General features: G+C 46.0%; 1 protein-coding gene across 9 annotated transcripts in view; it reads left to right on the top strand.

Annotated features, from left to right (window-relative positions):
- CAMTA1 (calmodulin binding transcription activator 1) overlaps window positions 1-27,544 on the top strand; it is a 213,342-nt gene that overhangs the window by 73,851 nt on the left and 111,947 nt on the right. For all 9 annotated transcript variants that reach the window (XM_039367855.1, XM_039367852.1, XM_039367853.1 and 6 more), the window contains one exon: window positions 22,158-22,293. In XM_039367855.1, coding sequence (XP_039223789.1) covers window positions 22,158-22,293 — 136 coding nt within the window. The remainder of the gene's footprint in view (window positions 1-22,157; window positions 22,294-27,544) is intronic.

Below are 27,544 nucleotides of genomic sequence, written 5' to 3'. Positions count from 1 at the left end.
TTTTCTAATCCCTCTTGGCTATTTCTAGCTTTCCTGGCCCTTTCATTTCGCCGTTGTTTGTGCGTACATGTACAGTTGTGTTGCTAAAGTCACCTTCCTGCCCTATCAGTGGCCAAAATTATAAATAGCCGTCCCGTTAATAGGGGTCCAGTTTCAGCCCCCTGGACCTTCAGGCTACTAATAAAAAATACGTTACGTATCTTTTTTTTATTATTATTATAAAAAAAAGCTATTTTCTATACGATGTCTGAGCAGCAGTTTGACACGGAGGCCAAAGATAAGCTCCGTGCCAGCAAGTAACATATAAACGGATAAACATTTTCAGAGCCCCCAGATCGATCGAAGGAGAGAGCAACCTGCCATCAATCCAGGCATCAAAATGATTCCCCCCCCCCCGTCCCTACAAGAAACAGATTTCAAAAAAAAGAGAAAGACACACACATATACACACACACACAAAATCTGCTCTCTTCACCGCAAAAGGATTTATTTTCTGTCCCAATTCCAGCCGGTTAGCATTCTTGCTAGCCCCTCCATGGCAATCCTTTCATATAATTAAATTTAAAATTCCATGTAGAATCTGGTGGGTAGGCAGATGTACCGCTATGTTAAACTTTATGTCACTTGAAAATGGCTTTCAAGTACATCAGAGGGAGACCACCCAGCTGTAAAATTATCGGCTTTATGAGGATGCATCACGGCGTCGGTCTTTTTCTTTTAATTAAAAAATATACCTTTAAAGTCTAACAGCTACGTGGATGCTCCTAAAGCTCTCCTCCCCCCCACCCCACCCCACCCACTCACCCCAGCACACACACACACACACACACACACACACACACACACACCATTTCTGGATTTCCCTTCTGGAAATCATGTGTGTCCAGGAAAAGAGGCGGGGGCTGATTGAGGAAATGGATGTTCTGGATGTTTTTTTCTACTGGTTTATGGTTTTTAATTGTTTTGGGGTTTTAGAAAAGGAAGGAAGGAAGGAAGGAAGGAAGGAAGGAAGGAAGGAAGGAAGGAAGGGAGGGAGGGAGGGAGGAGAGAGGAAGGAGAGGGAGGGAAGGAGGAAGGGAGGAAGGAATAAGAGGAAGGGAGGAAAAAAGAAGGGAGGGAGGGAGGAAATGAAAGGGAGAGAGACGAGGAAAAGGAGAGGAGAAAGAAGGAAGGAAGGAAAGAAAAAAAGGGAAGAAGGGGCAAAGTGGGGAGAGGGAGGGAGAAAATGAAAGAAGGAGAAGGAAGAAGGAAGGAAGGAGGGAACAGGGAGGGAGGGAGGGAGAAAGTGAAGAAGCAGGAAAGAAAGGAAAAGGGAGAACCCAGCTAGAGAAGCTGCAGCAAACTGTGTGTGTGTGTGTGTGTGTGTATTGCACTCCTCGGATCCAAGAACCCGGAGGCTCCGTGGGGACCCCAATGGTGCCATCCGGGTCTCTTGCTGGAGGCATCAAGCCGGCTTGCAAAGCAAAGGAAGGCCCTGATAAGCCCAGGGCCAGCTTCAGCCGCAGGCAGTCCTTATTCGCCAGCTTTTCAAGATGAAGAACCGGGCCCACCTTCTCCACCCAGCCCAGGGGCTACCAAACCCCCATGTTTCAAGAACCTGCGAGGTCCAGGCAGTTACAAGAGGACCCCCTTGTCAGCTGAGATGATAAGACGTGGATCCTGCGGTGGTTTGGTGGCTCGGGGGAAGCTTTTCCCCAAGTCCCTTTCATGGTGTGAGGACATCTGTCTTGATTACATTCAGAGGTCCTCAAGGGAACGATCAAGGCTTGGGGACATCAGCCTCAAACTACACCAAACGTATCTCACACGTGCCTCGTCTTTTGCCAAAAAGACATGGAGAAATCAAAAAGGACATCTTGAACCCTTCAAAGTGAGGCTGTGTTGGAGGTGACCTCTTTTGAGGAGGCACCAGGAGCAAAGATCTCCCAGGAGAAGAGTCAGCAATCCAATCTTTGAGACCAGCAAGGACTAAAGCCATGGAGAACCAGCTCCAAGGCTCTTTCCATTGAGTGTCCCACCTGGTTGAAGAGGACCAAGTGACAATTTGGGCAAGGATGCTCTCTCTGCGATGACCTTCTGCAGCTCACCATCCATTGCACCTCCACGGAGTTGAGGCTTAAGTCTCAACGCTTAGCACGGCGCTTAACCAGCCTTGAGTTAAATCACCACGAGTTTCACCAGATTGGGCATCACCTGGTTTTGACAGACTCCCAACTTTCTGGTATCGTACTTCAGCTGCTATCAAGTACATGACAAGACCGCCACCACCTTCTCCTCACCTTGTCTACCTCAACAGGGTGACATCAACCTTGGAGCTGTCAAAGCTCCTCTCCTGACGCCGACTTAGACCTAAGAAAATCATGGCAGAGCTTTTTTTTTTTTTGAGGTTCTTTCCCAGATTTTGTTTTTTTTTCCCTCGGGGCCTTTTCTGTAGCACCTCTACGTTCTTCTGACATGCCGTCACACAGCTGGAGACCTTCAGGGCAGGGGAAGATCTGGCTTTTTCCTGGAATGTGAGGCATCATGTCCTTGTTGCCGTTTCTGTAAGGGCTTCTAAATATAATCTTTGAAGGCCATCTCCATGGCGTTTTACCTTTCTGCTAAAACCATCTTTGGAATTAATGCTTTAATAGGTTTAATCTAGCCAAAATGTCAGTGGCTTGTGGGAATGTGTTCTTCCCGGGGGTGGGGGTGGGGAGTGGGAGAAGTGGCCATGGTCCAGAAGATTGTCTGAATCGTTTTCTTAAAGTCGTGCTTCTCCATCGGTGGTCAAGGGGAAGACCAAGCAAAGCCCACCTTTTTTTTGAAAAGTAGCCACAGAATCATAGAATATAAGGGTTGGACGGTTTCCTTAGAGATCATCTAGTCCAACCCTCTTCCTTAATGCAGGAATCCATCGCCAACTACATTGTTTGGCCATGGAGGCATGGTGTGAGAGAAACAAGGGCTAGTTGATTGCCGTCAAGCCGATGTTAGCTTCTCACAACCCCACAGAGGGACCTTCTCGTGATGACCCTGGTCATTCAGACCTTCCATTGTGTGCTCCATCGTGGTGGTAACTGAGTCTGTCCCTTGGGATGGATCATCTTCTCTTTTCTTTCTTTCTACTTTTCCCAGTATTGTGGACTTCTCCAGAGAGCTGGAGAGGGTGCCAAAAATATGATAATTTCAACCTGTGACTTAAGTGAAAACTACTTCTCCTTCTTCTCTTTCTCCTTCCTTCCTTCCTTCCTTCCTTCCTTCCTTCCTTCCTTCCTTCCTTCCTCTCTCCCTTCCTTCCTTCCTTCCTTCCTTCCTTCCTTCCTCTCTCCCTTCCTTCTTTCCTTCCTTCCTTCCTTCCTTCCTTCCTTCCTTCCTTCCTTCCTTCCTTCCTTCCTTCCCACTCCTCCTTATCCTTTTCTCAATTTCTCATCCTTCTCCTTTCTCCTTCTCCTCCCGTCTTCCCTCCTCCTCCTCCTCCTCCTCCTCCTCCTCCTCCTCCTCTTTTCAAATAAAGGACTTACGAATCAGGTGAAATGTAATCTGTGCCACAGGGAAAGTCAGTTTTAGCAGCCTCATGATCTCTTTTTAAAAATGACACAAAACAAAACACACAACTGCGACCGTTTTCTCTTGTAGCTTTCCTTAAGCGGTCTCCTCTGTGCACAAATCTCCCCAGTATCTGGGTTTTTTCCCCTGCAATTATACCAAGTGCCCATGCATATTTGATGTTGTGGTGTTGTGCTAGCAAGTTCTGCGGGTTTTATCACTCTGCTGCAACGGAGCCCGGTCAGTCGGACGGTGACGCTTGGCTTGGAAAAAAGGACACCGAACTGGGCTAAGGAACGAGCGATGCTTGTAGATTTCATGGGTGCCCGTTTAAAGTGCTAGCGTGATTTTTTTTTTAAAGGCACAACTGGCCTTTGAACGGAGCGTTTTAGAACATAGAACAGAGCAATAACAGAGGCGGTAGGGACCTTGGAGGTCTTCTAGTCCAGCCCCCTGCTCAAGCAGGAGACCCTAGACCATTTCAATCAATCAATCAATCAATCAATCAGAATAGAGCTGGAAGGGGCCTTGGAGGTCTTCTAGTCCAACCTCCTGCTCAGGCAGGAGACCCTAGACCATTTCAGACAAGTGACTGTCTAGTCTCTTCTTAAAAACCTCCAGCGATGGAGCAGCCACAGCTTCTTAATGAGCAGAACAGGTTTTTCTCCAGAAGTTGTGGGTGCTGCAACACTGGAGGATTTTAAGAAGAGATGGGGCAGCCATTGTTGGTTTGGAACGGTCTAGGGTCTCCTGTTTGGGCAGGGGGTTGGGCTAGATGGCCTCCGAGGCCCCTCCCAGCTCTATTTATTCTGTATGCCTTCCATTTCTAGCCTGTGTACTACCTGGAAATAACAATTTTTTATAGTTAGCGAATCAAAGCTTTGAAGAGGCCACTGATGGGTGGGCCGCTTGTCAAAACAATCATGTTTTTCGCTCCGAAAGGTTTCCCTTCGTTATTCCACCGATAGCTAGAGCGAGCAAAAAATAAATTGCATTTGTGAAGATCACCGTTTCCTTTTCAGATATTGAAAATGTCAACGGACGTGTTTGGGTTTTGCTGGGTAGAGAGAGCAGGTACCTGCTGGCAAATGCCACGGAGCCGTGCAGGAAACTTCAAAGCTGGACAGAATTGGTTCTGGAGAAAGAAAGAAAAAGTCCTTCCCTTGGCTGGCATCTATTTCACAGGCAGTCCTCGACTTACAGCATCTCATTTAGTGACCGTTCCAAGTTACAACAGCACTGGAAAAAGGGGCAAAAAGTTGCAACCTCGGCCACATCCCCCGTGGTCAGGTGATCAAACTTCAGATGCTTGGCAACGGGTTCATACTTATGACCGTTGCAGCGTCCTGGGTGTGTGTGTGTGTCACGTGATCCCATTTTATGACTTTCTGGCAAGTAAAATCCAAGGGGGGGGAAGCCAGGTTCCACTTAATGACCGGGCTACTAACTTATCAACTGCAGCAAGTCCCTTGACAGCCGTGGCAAGAAAGGTCATAAAACGGGTACAGAGCTCCCTTTAACAAATGTCTTGCTTAATGACAGAAATTTGGGGGCTCCATTGTCGTAAGTCGAGGACTCCCTGGATTCCAATTTCGGCAGAAATCCGCGGCGCCGTGAAAGGTGCAGGGATGAATATTCAGCCTCGGTATTGCCACCGTGGCACTTGTCAGTGGCCTCGGTGTAATCCACAAACTATTTCCCAGTCACTTTAGCAGACCTGCTTCATTAAGTTGGCAAATGTTCGGCCGGTTGAAAGTCACTTTCCCGAGTTTTTCGTGCGCTCGGCTGGAGACTCGCTCTAATCAATGCATCCTGGGTGTTATGATCCGGTTTGGAAGGAGAGCAAGATACAAATTAAGCTCATAATTAGGGCTGACCTCGGGAGAAGCGGGGCACAAAGGTGGAGGAGAAGTGTGAGTGTGTGTGGGGGGGTGCCTCTCGGTGTCATTAGCAAAGTTGCAGAATTTCCGGGAGCTGTGGTGATTACCACTCCATCGGAGAGAAATGAGATGTGTGCTCATTTGCTTAGATGGCCCCCGGAGTCATGGTTTCAAACCTTAATTTGAACCGGGTTAGAGGTTAAGAGCAAAGAATGTACAAAGGAAGTAGAGAATGGCAGTTGTGCAGTGGAGAAAGGGGGGGTGTCAGTGCCTCTTATAGCATCTGGCAGAGCAAAAATGGGGGTTAAGGGCTTCTTTTGGCACCTGGGCTAAGTCATAAAACCCTGGAGTTGGGAGAGACTGTAATGGGATGTGAAGATGGCCTTGGGAGACAGGAGGGAGACAAAACAACGGATAGATAAGAGGCAGCTGAGCCCATGGATGGAAAAGGGGCATGGGAAGCATCACAGGAGGGACCCTCCCTAGTTTCCTGGGCTGTAAAGGCGAGGGGGAGAGAAATACTTCCAGATTTGCAAGATTCTGCTCCTCTAATTATCTACGGGAAGGACCTGGGGAGACAGGAGGAAGAGACACAGACTAGACAATAATCAGATTGGAGGCAGCTGAGCAAGGGAAATTTTGCGAAATTTTGCTCAGGTTTTGGTTGAACAAACGTCTCACTTAGCAACACAAAAATTTAGGCCTCAGGGGTGCTCGTAAGCCGAGGACTACCTGGGTTTTTTTCCCCCTCCCTCCGTAGTCCCTGAAGTTTGCTTCGCCCTCTGTTCGAATTCTAACATGCTCAGACTTTTAAATGCAAGGCCAGCATGGAGGGGAAAAAAAAGAAATTGAGCTTATGGGCATTTTGTAAACATGCATGCTCGAAGCAGCCAGAGTTATAATTGCATTCAAAAATGTGTTTAATGCGCTCTGGAGAAACCCAGGAGCAAAATCCACACCTTCACCAGGAAAACAGAAATTTGCCATAAAGGGCAGCAATCAGGAAGTACGAAAGAAAAAAAAAATGGAACGAGGGAATTTTGCAAACTTCCAGGGTTGGGGCAATATTGTCAGGCGCAGGCAGCCTCCTTGCATAATAAGCGTACATATGGAGCGAACGAAATTGGTGATTTAACACAACCGGCGTTTTATAGCTGCATCTCATCTTGAGTTTTGTCAGTAATTTGCACGCAGGAGAGCCCGCTGATGGGGACAGCCATCTGCTATGAAGCCCTGCTTTGGATGATGGGGTCTTTTTTAAAAATAAAAAAAAGCAGATACTGAATTCCAGGCAAAGAGGAATGGTGGAGAGCAGGAAAAGGGGGATGGGGGCGGGAAAGAGGATGCCAGCTTCCTGGCTCTTGATTGTGTGTGAGTATGTGTGTGTGTGAGAGAGACAGAGACAGAGGCAAAGACAGAGAGAAAGAAAAAAGAGAAAGAGAGAGAAAGAAAGAAAGAAAGAAAGAAAGAAAGAAAGAGAGAGTCAGAGGGACAGAGAGAGAAAAACAGAAAGAGACAGAAAGAGAGAAAGAAAGAAAGAAAGAAAGAAAGAAAGAAAGAAAGAAAGAGGGACAGAGAAAGAAAGAAAGAAAGAGGGACAGAGAAAGAAAGAAAGAGAGAGAGAGAGAGAGAGAGAGAGAGAGACAGAGGGACACACAGAGAAAGAGAGACAGACAGAAAGATAAAGAGGAAGAAAAAAAGACAGAGAGAAAGAGAAGAGACAGCCTCTTCCAACTCTATTCTGATTGATTGGTTGAAATGGTCTAGGCAGGGTCTCCTGCTCGAGCAGGGGGTTGGACTAGAAGACCTCCAAGGCCCCTTCCAACTCTGTCATTCTGCTACGACCCCTGGCCATGATTTCTGGCCAGCTTCTGGTGAGAAGGGGAAGGACTTTGTCCATGCTCTTTTTGAAGGCAGGACTCCTGGACTGCAGACCCCCCCCTTGCCCAGGGTCTCCTCCTGGGAAGTCTCCATCTGTCTCCCTCGGAAGCCGGCCAGTTAAAAGTCAAGGGCGAAACATCTCGGTTTCTTCCTGGCTTTTCTTGGCTCCAAGTCAGCTGCCCCCGCTTAGACCTTGTATCTTGTTTGAACAGTTGGCAGCTTCGGCCTGATAAGCCTCTTCCATTAAGGGGCTTCCTCTCTCTTTATCCTCCAAAGGCCATGGGTGAAAAGGGCTGGCCTCCTGGCAGAATTAAGAGGGGGAAATGCAGGGAAAAGAGCATTAAAAAAAATGTTTGTTTTCTGGGGGGGGGGGAATGCTCCAGCAAATGTCAGCCTCGGCTTGGATGCAGCCTTTGAAAGCTTTGTCAGCTGGCACTTCTCCTTCTCTTTCTCCTTTTTTTTTTTCTCTTTCTTTTTCTCTTTCTGCTCCTCTTTCCCCCTCCTAGCACTGATGATGTTACAAAGTTTGGTAATGAAACATCTGCAAGAAAACCATCAAGCTTAGAGAGCATTTAGGACCCTCACAATCTTCCTCCTCCTTCTTTCTCCTTCTCTTTCTTCTCCTCCTCCTCCTTTCTCCTCCTCCTCCTCCTCCTCCTCCTCGCCCATTCTGTTCTATCACTGATCATGTTACCAAGCTTGGTAATGAAATGTCTTCAAGGAAACCACCAAGCTTAGAGAGCATCAAGGACCCCCACAGTCCTTCCCCCTCCTCCTCCTTCCCCCCCCCCCCCCATCAAAGGGTTACATTTCCAGTATCTTTCAAACCGTGGTAACGACACGGAATAAATCACTATTAAAAATGCTGGTCATCCTGAATAAATATCCCGGCTGCATATTGGAATATTTTGATGGCGCCGAGGCATTTATCTTGCACTCCGGAAGGTGAGAGGGAGCAAAGGGGAGGGAGATAAAGCTGTTTCTGATGTGAAATAAACTTTTGAACAAGGCAGAGATATTGTACCATCTGTCAGAGTGCCTGCCGGGGGCCAAGACAGGCTGAGATGTTAACTCAGCAGAGAAGGTGGATGAACAGGAGAGGAAATGATTTTTAGCATGGCAACAGAGTCAAAGTCAGCGGTCATTTCTCCCACCTTGAGAAATCGTTTGCAAATCTTTCCTTTTTAGCCGAATAACAAAGTTGGAAGGGACCTCGGAGGTCTTCTAGTCCAAGCGCCTGCTCAAGCAGGAGACCCTAGACCATTTCAGGCTGGTGGCTGTAAAGTCTCCTCTTAAAGGCCTCCAGTGTTGGAACCCCCACACCTTCTGGTGGCAAGCTGTTCCACTGGTTCATTGTCCTCATTGTCACTTAATTCCAGGTTGCTTCTCTCCTTGATTAGTTTCCATCCGTTGCTTCTTGTCCTGCTTTCAGGGGCTTTAGAGAACAGGCTGACCCACCCTTCTTCTTTGTGGCAGCCCCTGAAATATTGGAACACTGCCGTCATGTCCCCCCTCGTCCTTCCTCTTCTTCTTTTCTGCCTTTGTTTATTTTCTCCACGCAAAAATTTCCCTCTCTTTCTATGCTTTGGATCAAGGTTAGGCTCTTTTTTTTTTTTTTCCTACCCCAAATTCCATCAAGCCAAGGAATCCTTCACCTGTAATCAAGAGGAGCAGCAAATGGTAAAGGATGCCGGTCACATCAGCCAACGACGTCCGGTCAAATTAAAAGCTTGAGTGAGCAAGGAACCTGGAAGATAAGACGAATCGTGAGAAATTTATAAACCGGATATCCAGCAGGCAGCATCCGGCAAGTCTTGGATCTGTTTTCCTTAGAACAGTGGTGGCGAACCTATGGCACGGGTGCCAGAGGCGGCACTCAGAGCCCTCTCTGTGGGCACGCACACCGTCGCCCCTCTCCTAGGCCTTCCGCTGGGTTTTATAAACCCTTTTCGCTTTGGGGCACTCGGTCTTTAAAAGGTTCGCCATTACTGCCTTAGAAGATGACCTGTGTCCACCGCGTTGGATTTGAGGATGGATTTCAAACAACACAAGTGTTAATGTTCCTGTTGAGGTTGAGGTCCTAATTTGACAAGGCCCATTGTTTTGTGACATGATTTGGGGGTTTTTTCCCCAAAAACTTTGTCTTATACCAGGTGGTTAATAATGTTGGGTGAAGGTGATGCTTTAAACCATGTTTGATTAGTGGAAAATGGAGTGTTGGAGAGTTGGTGGTTTACAGCTTTTCCTTCTTTCTCTTCCTCCTCCTCCTCCTCCTCCTCCTCCTCCCTCTCCTCCTCCTTCCCATCCTCCTCCTTTCCTCCTTCCCCTCTTCCTCCTCTTCCTCCTTCCCCTCTTCTTCCTCCTTCCTCTCCTCCTCCTTCCCCTCCTCCTCCTCCTCCTTCCCCTTTTCCTCCTCCTCCTCTTCCTCCTTTCCCTCTTCTTCTTCTCCTCCTCCTCCTCCTTCCCCTCCTCCTCCTTCCCCTCTTCTCCTCCTCCTCTTCCTCCTCTTCTTCTTCTTCCTCCTCCTCCTCCTCCTCCTCCTCCAATATTGACTTCCAGCCTCCTTCTCATCTCTAATGAACTAATTTCCTGGCCTTGGACACGAAGGGGCCCTTAATGCCAATATTTTCTCTTGACAGTTTGGCCTTCCTCTCAAGCAAAGAAACTTTCTGCTAAATATAAAGAGCTTTAAAATCTAAGATTTGATAAGAGGGGCTTTGGGGCCGCCTCTCTCCAAGCCTGATTTACATGACTCTCGGGCTGTCTCTCTGTCCCGGGTCAGCCTGGATTTATGTATATAATTAGTATTAATCAACAATCAAAGACGAGAACTCTGGAGTAAATCAACATTTTTTAATTAGACTGCTGGGTTGCGTAAAATATCTTCCGACTGGCTGAGATCAGGAAGACCTCTCTCCTGCCCTTTTCATTAGCTTCTGGGGCTGATGGGTTTCATCAATTCCTGCTAATGGGGGGGGGGAGGCTGTGTGTGCCTTGCATTTTCCCCCTAGAATCGTGGGGAGTATGTGTGAAATTCTTCTGCCTTGGAGGCTGAATCCTGGGGGCCAATCCAACCCCAGACTATTTCAGACAAATGGTTGTCTAATCTCTCCTTGAAGACCTCCAGTGTTGGAGCATCCACCACTTCTGGAGGCAGGTCGTTCCACTGATTCATTGTTCTCACTGTCAGGAAATTCCTCCTTAGTTCCATGTTGCTTCTCTCCTTGATGAGTTTCCATCCGTTGCTTCTTCTCCTGCCTTCAGGCGCTTTGGAGAATAGGTGGGACCCCTCCTCTTTGGGGCAGCCCCTCAAATATTGGAAGACTGCTATCATGGCACCCCTAGTCCTTCTTTTAAGTAGACTAGACCCAATTCCTGCAACCGTTTTTCATATGTTTGAGCCTCCAGCCCCCTGATCATCTTTCTTGCTCTTCTCTGCACTCTTTCCGGATGACCTCGGAGCTGGAGAAGGAAAGATGTTTTTGGAGGCCCTCAAGATGCACATCCTGACTCCTTCAGCACTTGTGTCAAGGCCTATCAAAGCTTGTAACGGTTTGAAGGGCTTCTCAAAACATCTCAAGAGGCCGTTTATAAATATTGACTGAGATTTTGGGTTTTTTTTAGTGTTATCTCAAGTTCTCTGCCAGCCTGCTCCCTTGGTGGGAACACAACTTGTGAATGATGGCAGTTCCTTGGCTGATCTTGGAAAAAAATATCTGAGAAGAAGGTCCTGGTTATTTTATTTTATTTTTTCACAGTTTTGTCACATATGGCATTCTCGGTCTCTCTCCTCCTCCTCCATAATTTGGCGTCGTCTGACAGATTTTGCCCGTATTTCAGAAGAACATGGTTAATTGGTTAATCATAGGGGCATGAAGGAAGCTACCTTAGCAGAGGAGAAGTTAGATATAAATAGGATTGGAAGGGATGAGCAGGGGGTTGGACTAGATGACCCCCCGAGGTCCCTTCCAACTCTGTTATTCTGCATTCTTTCTACAGGGGCAACTGGAAAATGCAGGATCCTGCTTGAAAGGGTCTTACGTTGGCGCTGGATCTCCGTCTGAGTCGCCGTGCCAAAGTTTTTTTTTTTTTCCCCAGGTAGATTCTACTGCCAAGGTCAGCGTAGGGATTCGTGGGCAGGCGGGCGAAGCAGAGCGGGTCATTTTTCTTCCAGATGCTCCAGGCCTTCCCCATGCAAAACAATGTTGTGTACAAAGGGTACAGCCTTGGTCTGCAAGACTCCGGGGCTTCCGGGCCTTTCTGCAAGCCCATTTTTCAAGAGAAAGTCAGCCCGGGACTCAAGGACATTATAAATAAAGCCAGGTTTTCTGCACAGGATCCGCCTTTGCACACGCTCTTCCTTCCCCGTTTCAGCAGCCTTCACTGAGCCCTCAAAGGCTATCCCTCTTCTCAGGCCACCTTCTTTCAAATGAGGAAGAAGAGAGCGGGGAGGGACCTTGGAGGTCTTCTAGTCCAACCCCATGCTCAGGCAGGAGACTTTAGACCATTTCAATCAATCAGTCAATCAGAATAGAGCTGGAAGGGACCTTGGAGGTCTTCTAGTCCAACCCCCTACACAAACAGGAGATCCTATACCATTTCAGATAGGTGGCTGTCCTTCCTTCCTTCCTTCCTTCCTTCCTTCCTTCCTTCCTTCCTTCCCTCTTTCGGTTTCTCTTTCCCTCTTCTCTCTCTCCCTTCTTCTCCCTCTCTGCTTCCTTCCCTTGTTCCCTCCTCTTCCTTTCTCTCTCCTCCTTCCCTTCATCACCTCCCTCTGCCCTACATTTGTTCATGATGCAACCCAGCTCTAGCGATGTGCAAAATCTAAGTTGCATCACAATAAGACATCAGAGGGGCTTGGCGTCCCCTCTCTCTCTCTCTCTCTCTCTCTCTCTCTCTCTCTCTCTGTTTTGGAAGGGTTGATCCCCCTTAAATTGGAAGTCAGGGCTCTCGAGATAATGACTTTTCCTGGGAGAAGGCAATCAATAACTCAAAGCGACAGTTAACACAAAGAGCAACTTTGGAAACCCTGTAGCTATATTTGAAAATATAGATCAAAACGGGCGCTCTCCTAGGTGCACTCGGCAGAGATGTGAGTGATTTATACAAAAACAGTTTAAAACATTCACTGGCTGTAAGGACTAATTTTCAATAAATCAAAATGCATTCCCCATAGGAGTCGAAAATAAATGGGGGCAGGAGACGTCGCCGAAGGTTGCACCGCCATAAAGCGATGCCTCCGAGTTGCCTTAAAATTATAGTTAAATGGACAAAGTTGATTTAACTGTCTCTGCCCGGGTGGGGGGTGGGGGCGAGATTTAGGTCTACGGCATGTCATTAGAAGCCGAAATTATGCATCAGGCGACTTTCAGCATTTCGTCTGCCTCCTATTTAATGGCAATTTTAATATTCTCGGCTTCCACCCTAAATCGTTATAGGGAGGATTCAAATTGCTCCGTCTGCGGAGTGGCCCATAAAATGGTTTCGAGGGGGGGGGGAAATACCATATTGAGTGGCAAAGATGGAATGAAGAAAAATGACGACAATCACCTGTCTGAGATGGTATGGTCCTCCTGCTCGAGTAGGGGGCTGGACTAGAAGACCTCCAAGGTCCCTTCCAGCAATATTCTATTCTATTCTATTCTATTTTATTCTATTCTTTATTTCCATTCCATTCCATTATTCTATGCTATTCTATTCTATTCTATTCTATTCTATTCTATTCTATTCTATTCTATTCTATTCTATTCTTGATTCTCTCCCTCTGTTAATGCAATTTAGGATTGCATTAGGCCTTCTTGGCTATAGCAGCACAAGGCTGGCTCCTATTTAAGTGATGGTCGGCTACTTATTCCCATGTCTTCCCGTTGGGAGCCCTCTTGGTAACAACATCAGCCTGGCTGAAACGCCTCTTCTAGTGCTGAGGATTGCAACTTTTCCGGCGGAAGAAAAGTGCCAAAGTCTTTGCTGCCTCTGTGACAGAATAAGCCCTTGCCCTCACTGGAGAAAAAAAAAACATGTTAAGTGTCTTCCTCAGAGACCTGGCTCTCCCCCCCCCCCGTTGTTTTCTTCTTCCTAAAACGCTGCAGACATGCTGGAAATCTGCCTGGCGGTTCACATCTGAAATGCAAATGGCCTTTAATATCCGTGACTCAGGAAAGGACTTGGCATATTTATATTTTAGCTGGCGCAAAGGGGGGGGGGGATTTATGCAGGATCCTGCTTGGCAGAGCAAAACAGACCAGCCTCCTCAACCAGCCTCCGAGATATCACGGGAGGTGAAGACCCCAAGATCCCATGAGCTGCAAGCCAGCATAATTCAGAATAACAGAATGACAGAGTTGGAAGGGACCTTGGAGGTCTTCTAGTCCAGCCCCCTGCTCAAGCAGGAGACCCTGTCCCATTTCAGACTAGTGGCTGTCCAGTCTCTTCTTATAAACTTCCAGTGAGGGAGCACCCTCTGGAGGCAAGCCGTTCCATTGATTAATTCTCACTGTTAGGAAGTTTCTCCTTAGTTCCAGGTTGCTTCTCTCCTTGATGAGTTTCCATCCACCAAGTTTAGTTTCTGCCATAAAGAGGAGGCGGGGGTCCACCTCTTCTCCAAAGCATCTGAAGGCAAGACAAGAAACAATGGATGGAAACTAATTAAGGAGAGAAGCGACCTGGAATTAAGGAGAAACTTCCTGACAGTGAGGACAATTAACCAGTGGAACAGCTTACCACCAGAAGCTGTGGGTGGCTTCAAACAGAGACTGGACAACCATTTGTCTGAAATGGTATAGGGTTTCCTGCCTGAGCAAGGGGTTGGACTAGAAGACCTCCCAGATCCCTTCCAACTCTGTTATTCTGGTGTAGGGTCTCTTACTTGAGCAGGGGGCTGGACTAGAAGACCACCAAGGTCCCTTCCAGTTCTATTATTCAGTTATTCTTGTCCTGCTCTCTGGTGCTTTGGAGAATAGGCAGCCTCTCAAATACTGGAAGACTGCTATCATGTCCCCCCTGGTCCTTCTTTTCATTAAACTAGACACCCCCAATTCCTGCAACCGCTCTCTGTAGCCCTTTCGGCTGCCCCAAGCCGTCCCTGGGCTTACAAAGTGCCCGATGCCTTTAAGAGGAAGAAAAAGAAGAAAGCCCATAACTCAACAGGCGTGGAAGACAAAGTGGCACAGAGGCTACAGCTCAGCCGTCAAATCTGTGGATTTGTGTTTTTGGGTGCTGTAGCTGGGGGGGGGGTTGTGGGCCTTTTGTTTGTAGCTTTGCGAGAAGAAACCTGACATAAACTAAGATATTTTGCTGAGCGCCCCCCCCCTCCCTTTCCCCCAGCCGCCCAAACGCAGGCCTTATCTCAAGGCGAAAAAGCAAGGGCTTATCCTGCAAAATCAACACCAGGCCCCCAGAAGTGATGGATGGCTGTTGAGTTGTGCAGCCACAAGTTGCGAGCCTCGGGATGCTGGGGGTCTGGCAGGAGGGCCAGAGATGGCTTGATTGGCACGGCTGGCCGGGGGACTCTGGGAGTTGAGGTCCACACCTCTTAAACTGGTCATGGTTGAGAAATGTTGCCTCAACTTCCCAAAAGATAGGAGGAGGAGGAGGGGGGGGGAAGGAGAGAGGGATTCGGCAGCCCTATAAATCAAATCTGTCATTCAGCCAATAAATAAATAATTAACCAGAGCCACAAATCTTAGCCTGTTTTAATATGTAAATTAATTGCTTAGAAATTTACTAGGAGAGCTAGGAGAGAAAACTGGCAAGATAATTTCTGGGCCTTTTTGACCAAATAATAATAATAAGAATAATAGTGCACATTTAAGTACTTTTTTTTTTTTTTTGAAGCTGTAACGAGTTTGTGCTACTTTAATCAGGAACGGGAAAAAAAACAATATCTGAAGTTGGATTCAGTTCTAAATCATATTAAACCTCTTTCGGGTTATTTTTTTTTTTCCCCTTCAAAAAAAAAGAAGGAACGTCGAAGTTTTGGTAATCTGCATGTTTAATTAAATTTAATCAAGTCGCCCGTCAATTGCAAAAAAAAAAAAAAAAGGTGATGCAATCATTCAGTCAGCTGGCAGCCTCAGCAAATCAAACCCATGTTTGCCTGGTACAATTAAAGAGATGGATAACAGTCTTCTCAGCTCTCTTCTTGTTCCGAGGGTGGGAAAAAAAATCAGATTTTTTAGCTATTTAAACCATCCAAGGAGAGAAGAGGCTTAGCTGTCGGTTGAAACTGGCTGCCTGTTTAACCTGCTCGAAATTTTGAGAACGAGCGAAATCCTGAACTTTGAGACTTGGCCCGTGCCAGCTTCACAGAGTTCAAACCCCACTCCCTTCTAGCACTGATGATGTTCCCTAGTTGGGTCATGAAATGTCTGCAAGAAAACAGCCAAGCTCAGAGAGCACTAAGGACCCCATAGTCCTATTCGTCTCCTTCTCCTTCTTGTTCTCCTTCTCTTTCTTCTCCACCTCCTCCTCCTTTTCCTCCTTCCTCTTCTCCTTCCCCTTCTCCTTCTCTATCTCCTCTATTTTCAAACCCTACCTGCCTTCTAGCACTGATAACGTTCCCCAGTTGGGTAATGAAACGTCTGCAAGAAAACAACAGCCAAGCTCAGAGAGCACAGAGGATCCCACAGTTCTCCTCCTTCCTCTTCTTCTCCTTCTCTTCCTCCTCTTTCTCCAGCGACCCATCCTGTCCCTTTCCACCCACCCTCCCAACAAATTGCATAATTCACATCACTCCCCAGGATGGCAGCTCGGCAGCTGAGTTGCCATCCCGGCTTGTAACAGATGCCTCTGCTCAGGAGAGGTGCAGCCGTGGAGCAGCTCCTGTAAGAATTATGATTTTCAGCTTCTGGTCAGATTTATGCTGAAGCTCCTAAGTTTGCTTAGGAGCCGGAAAGCGTTTTGCATATCAGCTCAGCGGCCAGGAGAACATCTTAAAAACATCCCTGACACCTACGGAAGAGACAGTTTCCAACAGCTGGCAAGATGGCAGGGATGTGAAAAAGGAGTGACTGGCAGAATCCTAAGCATTGCCTCCCACTTCTACTGTAACTTCTCTATGGCTTAACGGTATAACAGTATCAGAGTTGGAAGGGACCTTGGAGGTCTTCTAGTCTAACCCTCTGCTCAAGCAGGAGATCCTATACCATTCCGGACAAATGGCGGTCCAGTCTCTTCGTGTAAACCTTGTTCTTGCAGGACAAGAAGCGACAGGTGGAAACTAATCAAGCAGCCGAGAATTAAGGAGAAACTTCCTGACACTGAGGACAATTAACCAGTGGGACTCCTTGCCTCCAGTAGTTGTGGGTGCTCCAACACTGGAGGTTTTTAAGAAGAGACTGGACATGGTATAGGGTTTCCTGCTTGAGCAGGGGGCTGGACTAGAAGACCTCCAAGGTCCCATCCAGCCCTAGGATTCTATGATTCTGAGAGACATAAGATATATAACAGACAGAGAGACAGATGGATGGAGGGATGGAGGGATGGATGGAGGTAGGGATGAAGGGAAGGATGGATAGAGGGATGGATGGAATACCTCACCTCCAGAAAAACCTCACTGGAGGTTTTGAAGAACAGATTGGACAACCACTAGTCTGAAATGGTGTCAGGCCTGCTGCGTGAGCAGGGGGTTGGACTAGAAGACCTCCAAGGTCCCTTCTAACTGTGTTCTCCTGTGTTCTGAAGGGGGAAGCAATCATCAAGGCCCACTGACCTTGGATGTTCCTCTTTTCCCGAGTCAATTTTGAGCAGGACTAAGTCATTCCCAGATCCCTTTCTTTTCTGCAGGCAATCCAAAGAATTAAAAGGGCGGAACGATAAAAGATAGGCTGGGAAAGGGCGGGGGGGGGGGGAGAATTGATTTTAAAAACCTAGCCTCCTCACAGATGGAATTTGCTTGACCTTAATCCTCAGCTCTAGAAAACCTGGGAGTTTCTATTACTATCTCAATATTTACTGCCTAGCCTGAGTTCCCGATTAAATTATACGCCTGATATTTACCAAAATTTTTATGTGACAATTTGGAAGAAAACTGGCCACACTAAGCAGGCTTATTAATATTGCAGTAATGCGATTAGATGAATATCAGAGTCTCGGGGCCTCGTAATTTACGGCAGAGGCTTGTTCTGGGCTGAGTGACCAACGGCGCACCCGCTACTTGGGAGAAAGAGGTGAATTTCAACAAAGGAACAATGGTCTTTTTTTTTTTTAAAAAAAAAAAAAAAGAAATTCAAGGTGGGAGCATTAAGGCTGCCTGTCAACAGGAGCGTTCAGGAGCTGCTTGACAGGGTCAGCCTTGCGAGGTAGACCAGACAATTGAGTTAGTTCTGCTTTATTGTAAAACTGTGTTAAGCAAATCTTGCACGTCTGAAAGTACAGGTCTCCCGCGGTCTCTTTCTACAGCCTGAGAAACTTGGGAGGGTCCCTTCTGAGGCAATTTCTCCACCCATTATGCAGCTCTGGGCTCGGCTGTCTCTTATCTGATCCTTCCCTTCGCTGTGTCTCTTTTCCCCGTCTCCCTAGGTCCTTCCCATCTATTCTCACAATATCCTTGCAATTTGAAAGTACAAATCTCCCACCGTCTCTTTTACAGCCTGAAAAGGTCTCTCTCTCCTCCCATTATCCAGCTGCGGGCTCAGCTGACTCTTATCTAACCCGTCCCTTGGCTGTGCAGGTCTTTCCCACCTTGCAAGTCTGGAAGTATAATTGTCCCACGGCCTCCTTCACAGTCCTTTTTTTCAATGTCGTTGTAACTTTGAACGGTCACTAAACAAATTGTGGAGGACAGCCTGCATGTGGGAACTGAGTCAGAATGGATTTCAGTGAGACCAGGGCTATTTTAAGAGATCTCCGCTTCTCTAGGTCAGAGCAATCTCTTCCTCATTCACTCCTCCGCAGAGTAAGCCCTCCCTCCATAGCAACTACAGGGTTACAACACCAGCTGACAACAACAGACGTGGCTTCTGAACCTTTTCCATTAAGTGTGTGCTTTCTGCCCTCTGATGGATTGTCTTTTGACCCAGGAAACTCAAAGAGAAGTTGAAAAAAATAGCCAGGGAACATTGCCTTTCAACTCCCGCCTGTTATTTATGGATGTGTTTGCTCAGGGATTAGATTTAACGGGTCTTTCAGTTTGGCAAGGAGGATGAGCCGTTTGAAGAAGACATGAAAACAGGGAATTCAGCCCCAAATAAAATGTTTTTGCAGCCAAAAAAAAAAAAAATCAAGTTATTTTCCAGGTAATCCTTGACTTCGTTCATTTAGTGACCATTCAGAGTTACAATGGCACTGAAAATAAATGACTTACGACCGTTTTTGCAGGATCTCCCGAGGTCATCTAGTCCAACCCCCTGCTCAAGCATGAGACCCGCTACCATTCCAGACAAATGGCTGAGGAATTCTGGGAGTTGAAGTTCATGAGAATTAAAGTTGCCACGTTTGGAGACCTCTGCAGTAGAACATAAAATCATAGGGTTGGAAGGGATCTTTGAGGTCATCTAGCCCAGCCCCCTGCTCAACCGGGAGACCCTCTGCCATTCCAGACAAATGGCTTCCCAGTCTCTTCTTGAAACCCTCGTTCTTGGCAGGACAAGAAACTAATCCACAGAAGCTGCAACTTCGGAAGCGGATTCGAAACCTACCATCTCCTTCTCACTAACTGTGGGTCGCAGCTGATTCACACGACCCCCGCCAGATCCCCGACAGGCCTTTCCCAATGAGTGCACTGCCTTGCGATAGGCAATGCAGCTGACAGCCAGGGTGATAAATTGAAGATGGGCGATAGGCATCTTAAATTTCATGCCATCCCAGCACGTGGGAAACTGCATCCGCTAGGAAATAGTTCTTTCTCTCTTTCCCCCAGGCCTCAAATGATGCAGCCGGAGAGACATTTTCAAATGCCACCGAGCCATAAAAAGAGAAGGAATTCAACATTATGATGTGGATAATGTTATCCTTAAAAGAGGCAGCGCTGTCTGAACGGGGGATGCGCCATTATTTGATAAGGGATAAATCAGGGAGCCCTACGCACTGGGGTCAGGGAGAGACTTCTGAGGCTGGGGAGAACTGAACCTGGCCAGTTTTATTTGGGAATGGTTTGGACAGATTCAGGGGCTCGATTTGGGAGATAACAGAATAACAGAGTTGGAAGGTACCTTGGAGGTCATCTAATCCAACCCCCTGCTCAAGCAGGAGACCCTATGCCATCCCAGACAAGTGGCTGTCTAGTTTCTCCTTAAAAGCATCCAGTGATGGAGCACCCACAACTTCTGGTGGCAAGCAGTTCCACCGGAAGGAAGGAAGGAAGGAAGGAAGGAAGGAAGGAAGGAAGGAAGGAAGGAAAGCAAGCAAGCTATATAAATTCAAGAAAAAAGGAAAGGAGCTAGGGAGAGAGGAAGGAAGGAAGGAAGGAAGGAAGGAAAGAAAAGAAAGAAAGAAAAGAAAGAAAGAAAGAAAGAAAGCTATATAAATTCAAGAAAAAAGGAAAGGAAAGGAGCTAGGGAGAGAGGAAGGAAGAAAGGAAGGAAGGAAGGAAGGAAGGAAGGAAGGAAGGAAGGAAGGAAGGAAATGGCTTGTTCTGGTGAGATGGGCAGCTATACAAATTCAATAAAAATAATAAAATGGCCGGAGTAGAGCTGTCAATGCAAGGGTCTGAGGAGCCAGGGCGATTGGTCAAAGCTCCACCCCCATGTCCGGATAGCGATTGGTGGAGGTTTTCCCTCCTGCAGGCAAGTCCACCAATTGCTGCAGTGTAATTTGAAGCCCCACCCCTCCTTGTCCTCCTCAACGAAGCTGCCATGTGGGAAGCCCTCACGTGTCGACTGAGGGATTCTGGGAGTCAAACTTCACCTATGCTAGCTGGGAATTCTGGGGGTCAAACCCCTCACATGCCAGCTGGGAATTCTGGGGGTCAAACCCCTCACATGCCAGCTGGGAATTCTGGGGGTCAAACCCCTCACATGCCAGCTGGGAATTCTGGGGGTCAAACCCCTCATATGCCAGCTGGGAATTCTGAGAGTTGAAGTCCATACCTGATATACTTTTCCTGTGGGGACAAAAAACCACATTAATATTTGGCCAAACAACAACAACAAAAAAACCTCTTAACCCCAAATATCAAAGGACCCCAAATCCACATTTCAGACACGAGGGCCACGTTTTGAACCCACTAAGGAAAAAAAAAACCCCACCACATTTCCTCTGTGGAAAACAGCCTCATTTGCAAAAGAGTCTTCATTATAAACTGAAAATGCAAAATTGTGCACCGAGGGGCTGTAGAAATTTGCAATTTAATATTTGGGCCGCGGCTGTCTTCTTTTAGCAAAATTGGAATTCAAGAATGGGGGGGAAAAAAGAGAAAATGGGAGGGGGGGGAACTTGGCTTTCCTCCCCCAAATCTTCCTTGTTTCTCTTCCCACATCTTGCAAAGATTTACGGGTTCGAAAGCTGCCAACTCCAGCTTTTCCTTCACAAGTTGTTTATGGCTGCAACGGCTGCTAATGTTGTTGTATTTCTTTCGGTTCCTGGTTCTCCACAGCCAAATTACTGTGACTAATGTACTTCTATAAATTTTTTTCTAACCATCTTCATGGAGGATGAAGTATCAGCGCTTCGGAGCTGAATTTAGGGGAGACCGGGAAAAGGCACCCCGCTCCCGTCTCCTTTGTTCTCTTGTGAAATATCACACAAATATTGTGACGTTTTCTTTTATATCAATTTCCCAGTAAGGAAAAAGCCATCAGGGGCTGGAGGGGGCAAATATCAGCCTGTATCAAATGAATAGTGACAGCTGCTTATTGGACAAATGGCTGAGCCGGACCTTCCCTTGTCCCATGGTGCCAAAAAGTGCATTTTCGAGAGGAAAACATGTTGAGCCACATTTAGGAAAAGGGGATGAAAAATTGAGAGTTTTTCTGGATTGGATGGGGAAGCTAAAATTTTGGCAAGTGAAAATGCGTTAGTTCTTCCTCAATTGGGTGAAAGGAATATGTGGAGAAGGGGTCTTGGTTTGGGGTGTTCAATGCAGGAACTGTGTTAGGTCAGTTTACTAGAAACCAGAGATCTCCAGATTTGGCTATTTTAAGACTTGTGGACTTCAACTCCCAGAATTCCTCAGCCACATGGGCTGATCTTGTGTTAATTGGAAATGCTGTGCAGTTGTGGCTCTTGTGATCCACAAGGAGGTCTTTTACTTTGCTGGCTCTCAGAAGCCTTGGAAAAAGCAGGTTGTCTGAAGTCTCTGAGCAAAGCCATGTCTGTATGGAACCGGGCAACCAATTTATACCTTTCAGTCCGGCCCTCCACCAAATCTCCAGCGGTGTCCTTCATCCATTTGGCACATGGCTTGTGGGTGAGTTTTTGCAGAATGGGCCACCAAAACCAGGAGCTAAAACCTTTGCAATGTCCATTGTCCTATCAACCCTTTTCAACCAAGGGAAGTATCTCTGATCTCCTGCAGACTGGTGGGTCAACTCCACAACGTATTTCTCTTCTCATTTGGGGTCAATGGCTGGGGTGATAGTCTTTGGAGCTAAGAAGAAACTAGACAACCATTTGTCTAAAATGGTCTAGGCCTAGGGACCTGCTTGAGTAGGGGTTGGACTAGAAGACCTCCAAGGTCCCTTCCAACTCTGTTATTCTGAGATAGATGGAGAAGATACAGGATGGATGGATGGATGGAACGGCTTTCCTCCAGAAGTTGTGGGTGATCCATCATTGGAGGCCTTCAAGAAGAGATTGGACAGCCATTTGTCTGGAATGGTAGAAGGTCTCCTGCCTTGAGCAAGGGGTTGGATTAGAAGACCTCCAAAGGTCCCTTCTGTTATCCTACATTACAGCTCCCCTAATCATCTTGTCCCCCTCTTTGTCTTGCAGGCCCCAAAATGGTTCTATGATCCTCTACAACAGGAAGAAGGTGAAATACCGCAAAGATGGATATTGCTGGAAAAAACGGAAAGACGGCAAGACCACCAGGGAAGACCACATGAAGCTGAAGGTTCAAGGCGTGGAGGTAAGTGGCTTTGCTGAAAACATCTCCAGAACCTCTCATGCTTGTCTTCGAAGCCTGGCCAGGATAGCTCTGATCCTGTGGCCCAGGGAAGGTCTTCTCCTTGGTTCTTCTGACTATCTTCTCCAGGTTACCTCTGATCTTTTGACGAGAAGGTTCTCCTCTATGTGACTTTCCTTGGTTTTTCCGACTGCCTTTTTCTGATGTGGCTTTGTTTCCTGGTGGGAAGGAAAGACATTTATATCCATGTGGGACTGAGAGATCTTCTTGTTTTATTTAATTGTTTGTGTCGTCTGCAAGGCTAACAAGAACCAACATATGGAAATTGGTCTTCTTCGATGTCTATCAGTAGATCTCTTTGCTCTGTTTTCTCAGTTCTGCTTTTGGTGGATTTTTTTCTCACGTGTTGTGCAACAGTGATTGAGGGTCTTTTTTTTACCCCCCTCCTATTGTCATTGCAAATTATATGTCCTAAGAGGCAGGCCGGGAAAGTCACAAACAAACTAATATTTTTGGTGATTTGGGATTGAAGTAATAGAGTTACGTCTGAGGAATACCAAGAGTGCTTAAAAACAAAACGAATCCAGCCTGCGGGGTGCGTGTGTGTAGTAAAATTTTATTTTATTTTATTTTTGCTGCATAAGGTTCCTCCTTAACAGAAGACGCCATCTCTTGGTTTTGATTGATTTCGTCTCTCTTTTTGTTTTCTGCTGCATTGATTCAGTTTTGACATTAAAAAACAAGAGAAGGAAAGGCACATTAAAAAAAAAGGAAGCGCAAAACATCCCTTGATATATGTCTGCAGGTGTTTTTTGTTTTAAGGGATGTGTTGTTTTGATAATGTGTGTCAAACCAAGCGAAGGTGGAAAATCCTTGGCTGGTTAAGGAACTAGAATGGCTGCCATTCTTGAGCTTGGCGTTAATATTTCAAGTCTTGAGTAGAGGATATATGCAAATAATAGCAACTAAATAAAATGAATCCGTTAAGTCAAACCTGAGACTTCCTTGGAGTCTTTGCTATTTGCTATATATTCAGTAACATTGTGTAAATAATAATAAACAGCATTGGAAACTTTTGTTAATCTGGGTTCGGGACCTGGGAAGTTAAGAGTACTTAGCAATCCACCCGCTAATTTTTCTAAGAAAATGGCAGACTGGATGTTATTAGCGATGGCAAGTTGCATTCTGGTTTCTTTGTACAGTGTATTTTTGAATGTGCTGTCAGAAGAATAATTTGGGGCTCCAGTGTGAGCCGGGGTTGCACAAGAATAAATAAAAATGAGATCCAGACAGCTGTGAGGAAAGAAGAAATATTTATTCCTAAAAGCAAGGAGTTCGCCTTTAGGGGCAGCTACAGGGAAATGGGGTACAGAGAGACTGTTTTATAGGGGGAGCTTGTCCTGGGCGTGGAAGCGTCCACAGGCTGATTTTAGGGTGACAATTGAGGGGCGTGTGTGTGTGTACAGACCTTATCCTTTGATATGTGGATTAGATCTGGGTAACCTATTTGGCGGTTTGGGGAAACCTCAGTAAAAGATTTCCCCGTTTGCTCTTTTTACTTGATTAATTTAGTTTCTTATTGAGAAATAAAAAAAATGTATGTGTATTTGTTTGTGTGTGTGTAAATCAGTGCACGCAGAATTTCTCAGCTTTACTGTCAACCCCGCATTTATTATAAACCCCACAGAGAAATACACACGCCGCTGCTAAAGCACCGCAGTACGAAAATAGCTTACGGAAAAAAAAAACTTCCATAAAAAAATATTACTTTCTCATCGTAAAACGACTGAAGTTCATTGACCAAAAGGATCAGTTTTAGACTTCGTACCTTTCCACAAATATCTAATCCTTATTTGGAGAAATCCAACAGATTTCCACGAAAACAGAGAATCCAGATTGGAACGGAATACAGGTAATCCTCAATTTACGACTGTTTAGTGACCATTCACAGTTACGCGCTGAAAAAAGTCATTCAAGACCCCTCCCAATCCATCATCCCCCCCCCACCCTTGAACTTCTAATTAGGAAGCATTCCCTAGGTGATGTGATCATAATCAATTTGCCATAATTAAAAAAAAATCAACTAATAAATAGAGGTAAAGCCGAATGCTCGAAAGACAACCTGATTTCTTCCTGGGCTGAATTTACAGCTGGTTGGTTTAGTTAATGGGTCTGCTTTTTTTTTTTTTCTTCCCCAGGCCCGTAAAAATTCTATAAATATCCAGGAATTATGTATTTGGGTGGCAGAGGATTCCTCTTGTTATTCAGGGTAGGGGGGATACATAAGAAATATCCATCTTTTCTTTAAGAAAAAAGCAAGGAGCAGCTTCGGGGGGGGGAGGAAGAAAACCTTATTCATTTAAGAAATAAGAATTTGTTAAAATAATTTGTCAATTACTGGCGGGTCAGAAAATTCAGCTGTAGCACAAACACCAACTGCAGCTAGTCCTCAAAACTGCGCCCAATATTTTTGTTGTAAAGTGAGACATTGGTTAAGTGAGTTTTGCCCCACTTTACGACTTTTCTTGCCACCGTTGTTAAAAGAATCACACCTGGTTGTTTAGCAAATCCTGTTCCCCCCCTCCCCCCCCGTTGACTTTGCTTGATGGAAGCTGGCTGGGAAAGTCACAAACGGCAGATCGTGCGACCTCGGGACATTGTGACGGTCGTAAGCCCGAGGATGGCGTGTAAGTCATAACTGTCTCACTTAGCGATGGAAATGTTGAGCTCCTTGTGGTCGTAAGTCGAGGGCAACTTGAAACTGGGTCTCCAGTTTAAGAGTCGTGGATCTAAACGGTTTTGCTCCCTTTTACTTTCTCTTCTTAGAAAAGCAGGGATTTAACACCCTTTTCGGAGCCAGTAAGGGGAGCATCCATGTTCCAAGAGAGTCTATCTCGTCTCAAAATATCCATATCTTCTCAGAGGAACTGGTTGCCTTGCGCAGGAAGCAGGATCCGTGGTTCTGAATTGTAAAAATCGTAAAAACCAGGCTTTAGTCTCTGAGAGATGGCTCTCTTTGTTTATGGCCAGAAAAACAGATGGAGCTACTTGACAGTTTGTAGGAGAGACAGTAAATCCACTGAGGAGAGAAAAAGTTGACTTTTTGTGCAAATGGATTGTGAGCCAGTTCCAAGCGAGCTCAAAAGAAAACAAGAGACGGGGCAGGGAATTCTCCCTTTTTAAAAACCAGATGCAGAAAAAGAAAGCAAGTTTAGGGCTGACAGAAAGCCCAGCAAGAGCTCTGTTAAAGAAGAACAGAGTTGGAATGGACCTTGGAGGTCATCTAGTCCAACCCCCTGCTCCAGCAGGAGACCCTTCTGAGTGTCCAGTCTCTTCTTGAACACCTCAAGTAATGCAGCGCCTACAATCTCTGGAGGCAAAGCCATTCCACTGATTAATTGCTGTGGGATCCTAGAATAAGAGAGTTGGAAGGGACCTTGGAGGTCATCCAGTCCAGCCCCCTGTTCGAGCAGGAGACCCAGAGCTGAGTCAATGAATCTCGGGGTGGGGGTTTGAAGGAGTGAAATTTGATAGATTAAAATGGGGGCAAAACTTACTTGCTTAGCCACAAAAATGTTGGGCTCCCTTGGGGTCATAAGTATGAGGACTGCCTGCCAGGCATTGCCTGCCTGGCTCCATGCAAAAGCAATAGAGACCAAACTGACTGGACAACTATCTTGCTTAGCCACAGAAATTTTGTGTCGTAAGTCGAGGACTGCCTGTATATACAAAATCAACAAAATTGATTTATTGCTTCTAGGGCAGAATAAAACCCGGAGGAATTGCATTACAAAATGTCACTGTTTCTGCAACAATAAACAGCAAAATACGAGGGTTTGGGGGGTTTTTTGCCTAGTTTTCTCCCCCCCCACCCTCCCCATCTGCTTTGGGGGATGCATTTTGCTGCAGTAACAATTTTGCAACCATGCAACCCTTAAGAACCCAGCACCGGCACTGTGTTTGCTTCTAAACATTTTTGTGTTCTGCCTGTCACTGAAGGATCAGGCAGCGGAGAGGAAGCATCTGCTGGGAAGGAAAGGAAAAAAAAATTAAGCCTCCCTCAAAAGTGTTTGCTTTGCATAATATGTCAGGAAGAGGCTTTAATTTATTTTGCTTTTTTATCTCTCCTTGCAATTTTTAATTCCTTTTAATGCCTGTTAGGTTTAAGCATGGTGTGTGTGTGTGTGTGTGTGTGTGTGTGTGTGTGTGTGAGTGAAGATACTTAGAGCCCTTTTCAAATATGTCCAGAAAAAGATGATTAAAAAGTTGGTGACCTCGGATAGCTCACTTAACAACAATATGACTAACTTAACAAAATGGGGCAAATTTCACTTAACAAATGTTTCACTTAATTGTGGTCATATGTTGAGGACTAGCTGCACCGCCCTCCTTCTTTTTTAAGGATCTTTTTAAAGCTGTCAAACGAAGGGATAATTACTCGCACCCATTTGTAAATAATTTTCCAACACAGAGCGCTCTATACATTTTATTGCTAATTTGGGTCTCGTAAATTTAAAGAGTTTCTCCAGCAAATCTTTCTTTAAAGTCACAGATTCAATATTAAATGGGTTTCTTTTCTCCTTTGTAAGCATCCAGCCTGGGTGGCTTATCTGGGTCCCCAATTTCTCAGCGGCATTTTAAGGAAGTTATTAAGGGGACAAGAATAAGGCAGATGTGTGAAGAAGGAGGGGGGGTCCAGGCAGGTGTTTTTAACTTTCTAGTGCATCTCAAATAAATAAGTTGCTTTCATTTCACACCTAACAAATGTTTCAGGCCGTATAAATGGTACAACTCCATTATCTTTTCTTAGGAAAGCACTAGCAAACTTTGGGATGCTAAAAATACTGATAACGTTGTCCATAATTTAGGTTATTACTGACTGTCTATCTGTCTGTCTCTCTCGGTGTATGTTTCTCTATCTCTCCATCTCTCTACCTCCATCTGTCGTCTGTATCTGTCTTTTGTTCTCTCTGTCTCTCTCTCCATCTCTGTCAGAGTCTCTCTGTCTCTGTCTGTCTATCATCTGTCTAACCATCATTTATTTCTCTCCATCTATGTCCATCAATCAGTTTTTCTGTCTGTCTATCTGTCTATTTCTCTATGTCTCCATTTATCTCTCTCTATCTCTGCCTCTGTCTGTCTGTCTGTCTGTCTCTCTCTATCTATCTATCCATCCATCCATCTATCCATCTCTATTTAATCTCTCTATCTTTCTATTTCTCTATCTCTTCGTTTGTCTGTATCTCTACCTCAG

This window comes from Crotalus tigris, unplaced genomic scaffold, assembly GCF_016545835.1.
Source record: "Crotalus tigris isolate CLP2741 ecotype Arizona unplaced genomic scaffold, ASM1654583v1 scf7180000020588.15403103151:6194809, whole genome shotgun sequence".
Taxonomy (NCBI): domain Eukaryota; kingdom Metazoa; phylum Chordata; class Lepidosauria; order Squamata; family Viperidae; genus Crotalus; species Crotalus tigris.
This window is presented reverse-complemented; position numbering and strand designations above follow the sequence as displayed.